At 40.5% G+C, this 13,278-nt stretch overlaps 1 protein-coding gene across 1 annotated transcript in view; it reads right to left on the reverse strand.

The window, feature by feature from the left end:
- The window catches only part of yap1 (Yes1 associated transcriptional regulator), a 29,130-nt gene that overhangs the window by 7,047 nt on the left and 8,805 nt on the right, over positions 1-13,278 (reverse strand). The window contains exons 3-5 of the mRNA XM_059331269.1: positions 8,138-8,256; positions 6,650-6,763; positions 147-304 (exon numbers count right to left, since the gene is read on the reverse strand). Of these exons, the coding sequence (XP_059187252.1) occupies positions 147-304; positions 6,650-6,763; positions 8,138-8,256 (391 nt within the window). The remainder of the gene's footprint in view (positions 1-146; positions 305-6,649; positions 6,764-8,137; positions 8,257-13,278) is intronic.

Raw genomic sequence — 13,278 nt, forward strand, 5'->3', positions numbered from 1 at the left:
AATCATCCACTCGTAAACTTGTGAGCAGTTAAGTGTCCAGTATCTTGCAACTACACTCAGGGACTTTTTACATAGTGAAAGTAGAGACCCTGTGACCTGCGTGAGGCCACAGTACTCCTCAAAATGCTTTAACTCTGATTCCCGACCTGTGGTCTCTGTCGAAGCAGCTCCTGTTGCTTCAGTCTCAGCCTCTCCTTCTCGATCTGCTGCAGTCTCATCTGGTTGTTGCCTCCCATGACTCCGGGAAGGATCGGCCCACCCTGCTTCACTGGTGCACTCTGGGAGATCCTCTGCTGGTTCACGGCTGCAGAAGAGACACAGAAGAGTTCACATATGTTCTCAAAGACTCTCCAGCCTTTATCATCACATCTAGGTTACTAGAAATTCAATAGCAAAAAATAACCTGTATAGAATTCCTTTATACTCACAGCAATCAATGTAAACTAACATTTGGGAAATTAGCAAGCATTAAATTATCATGATGAAAACATACAACCAAAGTTAATATAAACAGCCAGTAAAATAAACAAAGTAAGGGATCAACAGGACTTTTCTAGCTATTAGCTAGCTTAGCTGTCTGGTATGAGACGCCAGGAGACAAACAAATATGGCCACAAATTGTTTCATTTCTAATACTGAATTTTTTTTGTTAAAATTAGTGATTATATTGAAAATCAAGCATTTTTGAAGGAGTATATAAAAATTCAAGCACATTTGTAACTTTGGAAAAGCTTTATTTTAACCATTATGTTTTCAAACTTTCAAGACTTCGTACTTCTCCTTTTCTTGTTATTTTGTGCATAAATATAAGGTGCAAAAGTGGTAATTTTGAAAAAATTAAGGAGGTATGGGAGACCTCTGTCCTTTGCCTCGCCATTCTGTGTTTAGCCTAATAAGATACAAGCACCTTTAACAATTTTCAATATTGAAGGTATAAAGAATTTACATAAGATCTCCAGGAAACTATTAACACACTTGCACCTCTGCAACTGCACCCATTAATGCCTGGCTGCATTTAAACACTGCATAACAAGACCAACAACTTGAGTGTTTTGTCTACAAGGTGAACTTGTAGAAGAGTGGAGCCAGTGCAGCAGGTTGTGTAGGAAGGGAAGTCCCAGCACAAGTTTTCCACCTAGTGTCTCAAACAACCACTATTCCTGTAAGACCTGATCCCCTCCCACTCACTGACTAAGACAGGCTTTGTTAGTTTTGTACATTGCATCATTTATGACTTATCCTTTCATTGTGCGTTTTGTTTCCTTCTAAACAAATCACAGATTATCCCTCAGACTGACTGCCTCCTTACTTTGGCCTGATGGGCCTGTGTGCAAATCAGGCAAATTAATTTAAAAAAGACCTACAACAGGTTCTGTAAACAATGTACCACTTTACTCAACTTTAGATTCAAAGATATTTCACCCAACATGGAATTGCATTGTTCACTAACAAGCTAACTAGATGTTTACATTATCGGAACAAATGCATGTGTATTGAAAACACAGCTGTCCCCCAGTGAAATCTTTGTTATTCTTTACTCAAGCAAAGGGTGGGTCTAATAAACATGAGTATAATGCAGCAATCTATGCATGTAAAGTAGGTCACACATTCTATCACTATAGAAGAGAAAGAGCAGCAAATGTGTTCAACCACGAGGGGTGTAACAGTAATGGAACCAATGAGGAGAGCTGTTTGCTTATGCGCTTGAAGCCGCAACCAAAACAAAGCCTTGACGGGGGCACAGTTTTCATGCGGGGCTGCCTCTCTGTGCTGTCCTGCCCGCCCCGGCACCTTTCTCATCACCATTCAATCACTGTCTGTTTACACTATCTCAGGAGCTGAATGAACCGTGGCTCAGGGCTCTCCCTGGGAAGCTCTGGAGGCCCCGCCCCGCCCTGCCTGTCGCCTCACCCCCTCCCTCTCTCTCTCTCTCTCTGTCCTCCCCCAACAACCCCACCCCAGCACATATACATGCACACAAACACACAGAGTCATGAAGCCGCCTCCTCTCTCCCACACACATCAAGTGAAGCCATGGGAGAGTGTGTTACTTCTCTCCGCTTCTTATCTCTGGCAGATACTGAAGCCTTTTGTGGCTGAATCACTCCACCATCAGGGCACCATTAGCTGTTCTCAAGACAGAGGTGCTGCATATGGAGCATGTCAGCAGCTGAGTTTTGAAGCAGAGGCATATGGACAAAGACACAAAAAGTAAAAGCTACAGTTTTAAACAACCTGGTTGTTTATTTTCATAGTTTTCACCATCATTTCTATCAACGATGATAATATTATACTCAAGGAATGATGCTAATAGGAACTCTGACAGTGCAAGAAAACCATGATAAGACATCTAAAAGATGGTGCCGTACTAGTGGTAGCCTGTTACAGCAGCTCTGTGTGTTTTTAATACATTTGTTGTCCGTTTTTTATATCTATCTATCTATCTATCTATCTATCTATCTATCTATTTGATGGAAGTTTGCAGTAGACATATATCCTATTGAAGTGAAGACTTGCTTTAAAATTATCTTCCAAACATTATGGACATCCAGGTTCAACTCTGCCCTACCAAACTTTTCATAACTTTCCACTGTTGTGGATAAAGTGTTTGTTAACAACTTTCTGATCCTCTGCCTGTTTGTATTTCTTGCCCACAGCGATCTTAATGTCTTAATACCGTCATGTTCCCAGCTGTGAGTATTCACTATGGGGAGTACAGGGGTTGTGCAGCTTTTTAACAGTAAACTCTTTAAGCCATATCACATCTAAATGGTTACTATAAATGCTACTACAAAGTATAAAGTTTACAGAATTAATTTATACAAACTGAAATGATCGACTATATTAACTTTTTGTTTATTTAACCAGCTGCTCAGGTTAACTTTAATAGTATATAGATTAGATAGATTAAGATTAATTACTTTATTAATCCCACAATGGGGAAATTCAACCTCTGCATTTAACCCATCCTTTTTTACACACACGTGAAAACACCATGCAAGGTAAAATGTAAATATAAGCATTAAATTCAGAATACTTGTTTTATATTTACAAAAAACCAAAATTTCCCAGTTTCCCATAAAGCAGATTATGCAAGCATTTTTCAATTCAACCTTAAAATATAAACTGTTCAATTAGCATTTTTCAAACTTTGCAAAAACCGCTGACAGAAAGGATGGACAAAACTATATACAGGTTTATTTGACTGAATCTTTCCTTTAAGATGTGCGTTTTAAAGAAGAGTACAATAAAACAAATGACACAACCGTATGCTGATAAATGCAGTCATACAGCCGAGTTTCTACTGAACCAAGTCAAGGACTCCCTCACAGACCAAACAGCTAACAGTAACCAATGTTACTGAAGGAACTATGCACAAACAATGAGCATATCGAAGCAGGGAATTACATCTGTGTGTGAGATAGGAGCGAAGGACAGGTTCAGTTCAGGGCCAGATTGATAGCGTAAAAAAAGGAGGCTAGTCCCAGCTGAGACGACAGTGTGTGAGTGAGTGTGTGTGTGAGTGTGTGTGTGTGGTTTTGGAGGGGTGGTTGTAGTCAGCAGCACATATGGGCGGTGATAGCTGGTGGGCCAGGCAGATAAGAGACAAGTTAATGCTGTCTGCCTTTTGTCTTCTTCACGCACCCCTGCAACACAACGAGCCAGCAACACAAGCCCTTATCAGCCAATCACACTGCCAGGCATATTACACCACAAGATCACCTGGGGCAGGTAGGGTTGAGGGTGTGCCAGCTGTGGGAAGTTCTCTATGTGACCAGGGCACAGCACCTTTGAAGGCATGGTAAATATTTGTCTGCTGTAGATTTAACAAGTTTAAAAAAAAAAGACCCTTGGGAAGGTGTTGTGTTTCTAGCGTTGAGATAAGCAAAGTGTAGAAACAGTCTGGATGTGATACAAGCACTGTTTATCATCAAGTACAACAGTAAAGTCTGAGTGAAGCCAGCCTGCGTTGACCTGCCTCTACGTGGCAAGGAGATGGGAAAAAAATCAAGTCAGATGAAGTAAGACCAGCCTATGTGGGCATTTTTGCCCACATAGGTTGAATTTTTAAAGTACTTTACCTGGTCAAGTGTCATATTATAAATAAAACTAAAACTTATTTCATAAATCACCCAAATTAGTAGCAGAATAGCAAAGTAGATATTGCTTCTGAAATAGCAAGTAGCTGTTGAGTTTTTTAAGAGCAAGACTGATAATTATCAGTCAATATTAGCCAATCATAGATATATCAGTATCTATTAGTATCGGCGTATATGTTGTCTGATATGTTGTATAAATAAGTGTGCCTATCGGTGCCTATGGCCGCCATTGTAAATAAGAATTTGTTCTTAATGACCCGCCTGGTTAAATAAAGGTGAATGAATGAATGAATGAATATTATGCTGAAAATTATTGAGGTTATTAAGAAATGGTGTCATGGACAAACAAAATTTTCACCTTAAGATGGCTGAAAAGCAACATCTAACGGGGCAGTAAGGTGTGGGACTAATCCTCCAAAGATGGAGATGTAGTTGACAATGTAATACATTGTATGTACATTGTATAATAATGTTAAATAACCTTTAAGAAAGCAGCTTTCCGAGGGGGCTTGCAGAGTCAAATCAGTGCAAAATTAGTGCACAACCCACATAGAAAGAGTCTATTTTCATTCCAGCCTCGACCTCGGCGTGGATTCTGTTGTTTTTTTTTCCAATAAACTTATTTTATACAAAGTTTTTCCAGGATTCAAGGCCTTGAATATGAACTGACCCTTTAAACTGGCTCGCTCCTGCCCCATCACACTATGCCATCTTTTCTAGTGAAGCACTCTGACAGCAGAGGCAGAAAAACATCACATGACGGATAATGCAGCAACGTGTTTGTCAAACAGCTTTACATTACTGCTTCAAAGCAAAACATTAAACTCCCAGAGGAAATCTGTCTATTTGTGCACTCCAGTATATCCTCATAGTATGTTTTCCCCTGCTGTTCCTACACAGTAATACGTACAGAAGACAACAAACCCACATAGGTCAGCCCCCCCTCCTTCCAACTCGCCACAGTGCACACACGGCTTGTTCGCTGTTCGCCACCTCCTTGGATCTTAAAGAGGATGCATGCTTATCCCGTCGGCATTTTCCCTCTGTTCCTCTGTTTTTCTTTCTTCCCCTTTTGCCTTGCCTCTCCCTGCCCCCCACCTCCCCTCTCACATTGGAGTTCTTTGACTGAAAAGGTCTGGAACAGATTAAGAGTTGGACCACAGAATAAAGAGGCCTGGCAGAGATTCAAGTCTGTCTGGAGCTGGAGCAGAATGGGGCTGTGCCTGCAATGGGCCTCACGCAGGGGAAAGCCAGCCGGCAACAACCCTCAGTTAAAGGCGCTCTGCTGCTTTTCTTCTCAAAGCTCAAATTAGCCTCCATTATCAAAGCAGCTGGCTTATGATTGGAGACCTACATAGCAGCAGTATAGATGTTTCTGAGGCTGGGGAGCACATTTCTATACACAAATGTGAAAATATATGATTGAAAAATCACTACAATGAATAACTTTAGATTCTCCTTCATGCATTGACCCACATTTATGACATATCAACTAAAATGTAAAGGATCAAAAAGATACATAAGATAAAAGGTGAGACGTTAGAAGGATAAAGTACAGAAAATAGCTTGTCTAATGAAGAACAAAATTATGTTTGATGGCACATAATGAGTTAACATGATCTCTTTCTCCCTCTCACTTGCTTTCAGGGGCCCAGCAGCCTTGTGTGTTCAAGACTTATAAATCTTCAAAGAGCTTCGCCGATCAGAGCCGCCATCTCTTCCCAGCTGCCCCACTCCCCTTACAACTCTGTTTTGAACTTTCCTGCCGGCCTCCAGAGTGGGACTCACAATTGCTTACAGAAAAAAAACACACAAAAAAAAACACTGCCCTTCAAGTGCCCAGGCTTGATAAAAAGTAAAGCTAAAATTAAACAGGATAACAGGCTGCGTGCTGATTCACACATGTTGCCTTTGTGAACCAGGGTGAGCTTCCCTGGGGAATGCTGCTGTAATGAAGGGAAGGCACCTGAAGCGTAAATGAGTCAGTGTGACATAAGCAGGAACCTTCATCTCTGGAAGTCTTCCTTGCACAGGAGGATTAGCTCATTCCCATGGCCACAGAGAAATCTCAACACATGTACCAGGTCCTGTCACTAATTCACCAACCCTGGCCACCACCACACACTGAAAGCTAACTGTCAAACTTAAGCTGGGCCTGGGGGATTAATGGTCAACTCAGCTGTTGCTCCAACACTAAAATGGCTGACAAAAGGTTAGGTGTGGATTTTGAGGGTGGGGGTTTGGCGGGTGAAATCTGGTTTCAACAACTGATGGTATTGGCGAGTCACCCCAAAACAATGTAATACGGAGAAATGAACAATGAATCATACAGAACTGAACCCACTATTACAATTGTGGTGATACATATTTTATGGATTAGCCAGAGCTTTCTACTGGAGAAAGTGCTCTTTGCTCTAAATTTCTAAGTTTCTGGTTTTGATTTCCTTGTTCAATTTAACTAGTATTATCATCATAACTCTTTGGTTGCCTAATAGTAAAGTTAATTTAATAAATAAACTAAAGTTAGATTGTATCTACAGCAAACTCACCGTAGCGCGGGTCAAGTCGTGGGTCAAGCCAGGATGTGGTCTTGTTCTTGTGGTTGATGTAGTAAATTTCTCCCTCTGATGTAATAGCTTGTTCCCAGCCCTCAGGGAGAGGACCTGAGGGGTGACAGGCAAAAATAATGTTGGAGTGGAACATATAGCACCACTACTTGGACTATATATCTATAATTATGTATATATAACACATAATTACAGCATACTGTAGTTAGAGAAACATACACATATACTATATCTGATATAGTATATGTCTATGTTTATCATGTGCACACGGTTGTTCTGCAAAAAAGGTGTGTCTAAAAACAAGATAAAAACACTAAATCTGAGGGAAATGATCTCGCTGCATGGACAGATAATTTCACTTGACAAGATTTCTTAAATTAAGATTGTTAAATCTAGAAATAAGCATGTTGTACGCTTAAAATAAGAAATTAACTCTTAAAATAAGAGAAATTATCTAACACTTCTAAATCTAAAGTTTTTTCTTATCTTCGTAAGAAACAAATAATTGTCAGGTCACTCTGCTTGGGCCAGTTCATCGCTGCTTACAGCTTTAATTGATCTTGTTTTAAGAGTTAATTTCTTATTTTAAGCGTACAACATGCTTATTTCTAGATTTAATAATCTTAATTTAAGAAATCTTGTCAAATGAAATTATCTGTCCATGCAGCAAGATCATTTCCATCAGATTTAGTGTTTTTATCTTGTTTTTAGACACCTTTTTTGCAGTGTGGATATCATCTATTTTTGTCCAAGACAAAGAGCAGTACATTATTTTTGTCACTTTTATTTTACCAGCTGTTGACTTTGACTGTATGTTTTTATAATTATTATTTAATGCTAATTTTTTTCAGAGTAAGGGATCAACAGAGGACTTATCTAGCTATTAGCTTGCCTAGTTTGTCTGGTGTGTGAGGCCAGGAGGCAACTAGCTGACAACAAGGTTCATATATTAAAAGATTTTTGGTGAGCGATTGTGTTAATGAAACACCAAATTATGTTTGGAATCAAGCATTTTTAAGGGAGTATATTCAAATTCAAGCATATTCCAAACATTGAAAACATGACGAAAGCATTTTGTCCAAACTTTCGATACTTCCTATGAACCCTGTTATAGGTTTTGCAGATAGAACAACAACAATTTGAGAATACAGAGAGACTTCATCTGCAAACTCTCTAATCTGTGAGTCACCAAGCTCCTAAACATGTCAGACAGGACCTGTCACGTTCTACATCAGTCTTACCTCACCTAGGGCAAATTCCAGCTGCATGGACAGCGCTGAGGTACACAGAGTCTTAGTGACATGTAGGAACTAGACAAGACTGCTCCTGAATTTTACTGTATGTATTATGAAAGTAAGAAAATGCCCAGAAATAATCTCAAGGAAATGTAATTGTGAGTTAAGTGCTCCAAAGCCCATGCCATGTGCCATTTCTTTGTTTCTAAATTGAACAAAGTCAACATATACATACCACTGGCTGGGTTCATAATGTTCTGCTGCTGGACTGGCACAGAACTGGGCGGGGCAGCCTGGTTCATCTGGAGCAGGGCCTTACGAGGATCCTGCCAAGTGGTGGTCTGATCAATGTGGCTGTAAGGAGACGAGATTAATCAGTGTTAAAAGTTGCCATCAATGTGTTTTTACCAGTAATCAGTAGTGAGGTCAAACCAGGGGCAATATGCATGTGTAACAGCAGGCCACATGCAGGAACTGATGACTCAGAGCAGTTTCAACAAGCTCTTTGATGAAAACATTGAATCTAACCCTGCTTTCTGTAAACGATGACTGTTACAGGAAGCCCAGCTCAGCTGTGTCTGTTTGGACCTGGTCTGAACCCACATTTCAATATAGATTCACACAAGGCTTTCATTCTTAGTTTGGATAAGACTCGGATATTTATCCCTATAATTCACTCGAAGTTGTATGCCATGAGTCAGAATGAAGAAAGTGCATGTTGTTTTGGATTAAAATAAAGTTATAAATAACAGAGAGCAGTGTAGACTTCAACTGCAGACAGCTAGAAAATAACTCAAGTCAAACATCTGTGTCTGTAGGTAAGATGAACACGTCTTCTAGAAAATGTCTGAGAGGCGATGATTGGTTTCAAAACAACTATTGTAACGTCAGACAATGTTGCTCCATCTATTTTATGGCTCGTCTTTGCCGGGACAGGAGTGGGGAGCGGGGGAGGGGGCATTGTGTTGCATTCTGTGAAGGCATTGATAATTAGTGCTTTGTTGGTACTTGTTGCTTGATTAAGATGGAAAGCTAATACAGGAAGCCCTCCTCTCCCGAGCAGGACCCTCTCTATTGAGGGAGGGTCAGTCCCAGGGCTCAACGCAGGGGGTCCTTTTTCCTGGAAGTGGCTCGGACACTGTGGAGTGTCAGGGGCTTTAACAATCTGGCGCCACATTTACAAAGCTTTCACCTGCTTGACAAAGGCACAGACTGAGCTACGACCTAAAACCCCACTATTCACTTGTTCTTTTTTTGTTTTTTGAAACATCCCATTTAAAAGACCCCCCCCCCCCCTTCCCTCACCTCAAACAAATAGGCACCAAACTCCAGTTGCTTGTTTATGCAAAACCACGACTCTTGCATTTATATTTTTGCAGCGGTTGAATCATTTCAATACAAATGACATAATATATAGTTTGTTCATAATGTAAATAAATATTACCCAAAGCAATCTATATATTGAACCGTGCAAAAAATCATGTTCCTCCAGCCTTGCTGTTAATTTGATCCCAAAGCGCCATTAGCCCAGATTTTGGAACAGCTGGTTGAAGTGAGAGATTCAGAAAGTTTCTCTTGGCCTCTGCGGTAATCCCAGCCTGCCTGTCTGCTCTCTATCCCAGGCCACAGAGCGAGAGGGCCTGACTCAGCACTCCTCCCCCCCACACAATGCAACCCATTTTGAAGCCCCCTCTTGTTTATGCTTTACTGATCAAAGGAGCTGCCAAATCCCCTACCAAACCCTCCCCCAGGCCTCACACACACACACACACACACACACTCACACACACACACACACAAACACCACAAACCAAGCAAAATAGCTGGAACTGCTCAGATTGGAGGGGCCCTTTGAGAAAGAGGGGTCACAGGGAGCGGGGTGAGACAACTACAGAAAAGAAAAAAAAAGAGTGAAAGAGGGAAAAAAACATCTACGGAAGCAATCCCTCTGAATTCCATTGGCTGCATGAGTTGCTGTGGTCCTGTTACACTCGGAGCGCCCGCCCTGCCCCCTTCTCTGCCTCCTTCCCACTCTGGAAACTATGACATTTATTATAGAGGGGAGGGGAGAACAGGGGAGGAGACTCGAGAGGAGCACCAGGATAAGGGAAGGGAGGGCTTATCGTAAATGAGAGGCCTGCACATCCTGGTACACCAATGCCGAACACGACTGCTACAAGTGGAAAACACCAATGGAAATATACAACCTCAAAACCTCCAAGAAGTCTGATGAGAAATTATTTTCCTTATTGCTCCTCTTAGGACAGATGAACATGCAAATATTGAAATTTCTATCAAACCCTAGTCTGGGAGGCTAATGTTTGGAGCTCAAATCAATCAAAACAAATGTAAACAAAGCTTCAGTTCAAAACAGAGGAGAGTCTAATCAAGAAGCTTGTGATAAAATTCACACCCTGTGAGAACTTCCAACTCAGCACTGCACTGTATTCAAAGAGCCTGTACATAAGGACTCAGAGATCTGGTAAATAAGTTACCAAGAGGTGGTAATTCATCACCAGATTTTAAAACTAAAAGATAATCCATTCACTCGACATGTCCTGAACCCTATATGGCCCGGGCCATACACCGCTTCCTGTTGGCGTAACATAAAACAAAACAATGTCATGGCAACTGTTGGGACGGCTGGAGGCCACCAGTTGCTGTTAGGAATTGCTGATGATCTGCAACCTCCACAGTCACAACTGCTCGGTGTTGTCTTTACATGTCTCTGACACCACGGCGAGCTCAGCAGGACGGCCACCACACCCTCCCCCCAACCTGCGTCCCCGGGGCAGGGCAGTGGACACACAGCTAACTGGTTGTGGCTCAGGCCTCGTACACACCAATGCACTTACATTTGAAAACAATGTTCGCATGTACTGTAATGTAAATGTACAATTTGCGAAAGGAATTGACTCTCTGAAATGACCACAATCTGTGAATTTAAATTCATTCTAAAAGGGATAAAGAAATTATTTCCCTTAGTCGGTGTGACTTTTTCTTATAAGTCGGCTACTTTGAGGCTCCTTCAGTGTTGTTGTGATACTGTATATGTATTTAATTGTTTATGATAACTGTGTTTATATGTTGTAACTTGTCATGCTGCTGTTCTTGGCCAGGTCTCTCTTGGAAAAGAGATTCTTTTTAATCTCAACGAGACTTTTACATGGATAAATTCTATAATATATATACATATATATATATATATATTCAAATCAGTTACAATAGATTTTAATCGCAATGTGTATTAATAGCAGCAGCATCATGACCACTCCTGGATTATTTATTATTAATTTATGTGACCAATGGCACAGCTGTTCAGAAGATACATTTTCTTATTATATAATAACTATCTATATATATATATATATATATATATATATATATATATATACTGCTGATTTTAAAAGTTTTGTTGAGGGTTGATCAAACTGGCATGCCAAAATATAAAGATGATACTTTAAGAAAATGTGTCTTCTGAACAACTGCCATTGGTCACATAAATGAATAATCCAGGAGTGGTTATGATACTGCTGCTATTAATACACATTGCGATTAAAATCTATTGTAACTGATTTGAACTCAATGAGCCATGGCTGCTTATCTAAATGAAGGAGCAAACTACACTCTTTTATAACCACCTTTCAAGCCTTGAGAGGTGAGACAGCAGCTTTATACAATTTCTGTCGTAAGTGGTTTACACAAGTTTTAAAGCACCATTTGATGAATGGAGTCCATTTTTCCATAATCAACCACTTTCAAATGCTTTCAAATTATGTTTCTGGTGTTCCAAAATGCAGTACTACTGTTAATGAAAGGCCAAAACAGTGAAAAAAAAATATCAATATATCTGGATTATTGTGGACATGGCCTCAATCTGATGTTTGGGGTTCTGTTGTGAAACACCGAAGACGAAACATAACCCATCATTAGCTTCTTCATGGGAAACTGACTGTAAATGTTCAGGTACTATTGCTCAAGCTATCATCATGGTTGACTTGTGGCTGAGCAGAGCAGAGTAGGACTCTTGATCCACCCGGCACTTGACATCTCCTTGACTGATGGCCCAATTATCAAGGTGGCGTTTATTGTGCCAGCGTTATTTATAATGTGTCTTGCTGAGGAGGAGGGAGGGGGACCTTTCACATAAAGGTTAAACTTGACTTTGCTTAAATGATATGGTGTTCAATTTTTCTCTGTGGTGCTGTTCACATGGAAGCTGGTCCACATAGATGTTTTTTTCCCCAACACTAAGATCATTCAAGATAGAATTTCACTCCATCACTAGTTAAAATGTATATTTGAAAGACTATCACTGAATCAAAAGTACATTACTGGGTTTAGCTTCAAAGACTCACTTCGCAAAGGTTCTACATCCTTAAAGAGATCCAAGTGAAGAAGTCTAAGTGTTAAATGTTGCACTTGTTTCACAGACTTCATCTGGTTTCAGTAGTATGACAAACGTCCTTGAAGCGAGTTTTCCAAAAGCTTCTGTTTTTAGCTCGATACAACCAATTCCACATGTTAAGCTCAGTTATTCTGGGAAACTAGTTGAATTTACTTGATGGAATCTTATCAACTGATAATGAGTCAGAATAACTGAAGGCTTATTTGGAAAGTCACTTTATGGAACAGGCCCCTGAGATGCTAAAACACAACCATGGCCTGTTTACATCAATGAAAACTGTAGTGTTTACGTCTGGCTTTGGGAAAAATGTTCTATCCAAAAATAAGTCTCTGGCTTTGTGGTTTTAATGTCTCCGAATAAGCTCTGCTACCTGCCAAAACAGCAGATTGTAGCTAGATTTGACTCTGAAAAAGTATCTCTCTTCAAAGCCAGAGGTCAAATGCTGTGTTCCACTGGTGTGAAACAAGGGAGTGAATCTATGGGGAGTGCAGTAATGATGAAACACACCCCACAGCTGAGTTGCCAAATGTTAAAAATGGGATCCTCAGGCCACAGTGGCTCCACCCAGGGAGTATATGCTTGGGAGGTGGTTGAAGCCGATGACTAAAGAGTGCACTGAGGGAGGCCAGATGTAATCAGGCCTCTAAGATGAGGATGACCACCTCCACTCTGGTTGACTGGGGATGCCTGGCTGCCTCTCTATCAGCAGGACATCATCAAGAGAGATTATTGGGGCAACCTCTGTGACCCTATTGTGGCTTTAAGTTTCCCTTTGAAGGAGGGTTTGTATCATCATACTTCCTAACGAAGCAACTAATTCACAAAGGACCAGGACTGAGTGTAGCCTGGAAGGTTCAATTTGACTGCGTATTTAAGAAGTAACTCAAAAGACTCATTAAATAGAGTTTCATTTTTAAGGATCAGTCAAGTCTTAATGTTTTTTTATTACTTCGGTAACACTATACAAT

This window comes from Centropristis striata, chromosome 4, assembly GCF_030273125.1.
Source record: "Centropristis striata isolate RG_2023a ecotype Rhode Island chromosome 4, C.striata_1.0, whole genome shotgun sequence".
Classification (NCBI taxonomy): domain Eukaryota; kingdom Metazoa; phylum Chordata; class Actinopteri; order Perciformes; family Serranidae; genus Centropristis; species Centropristis striata.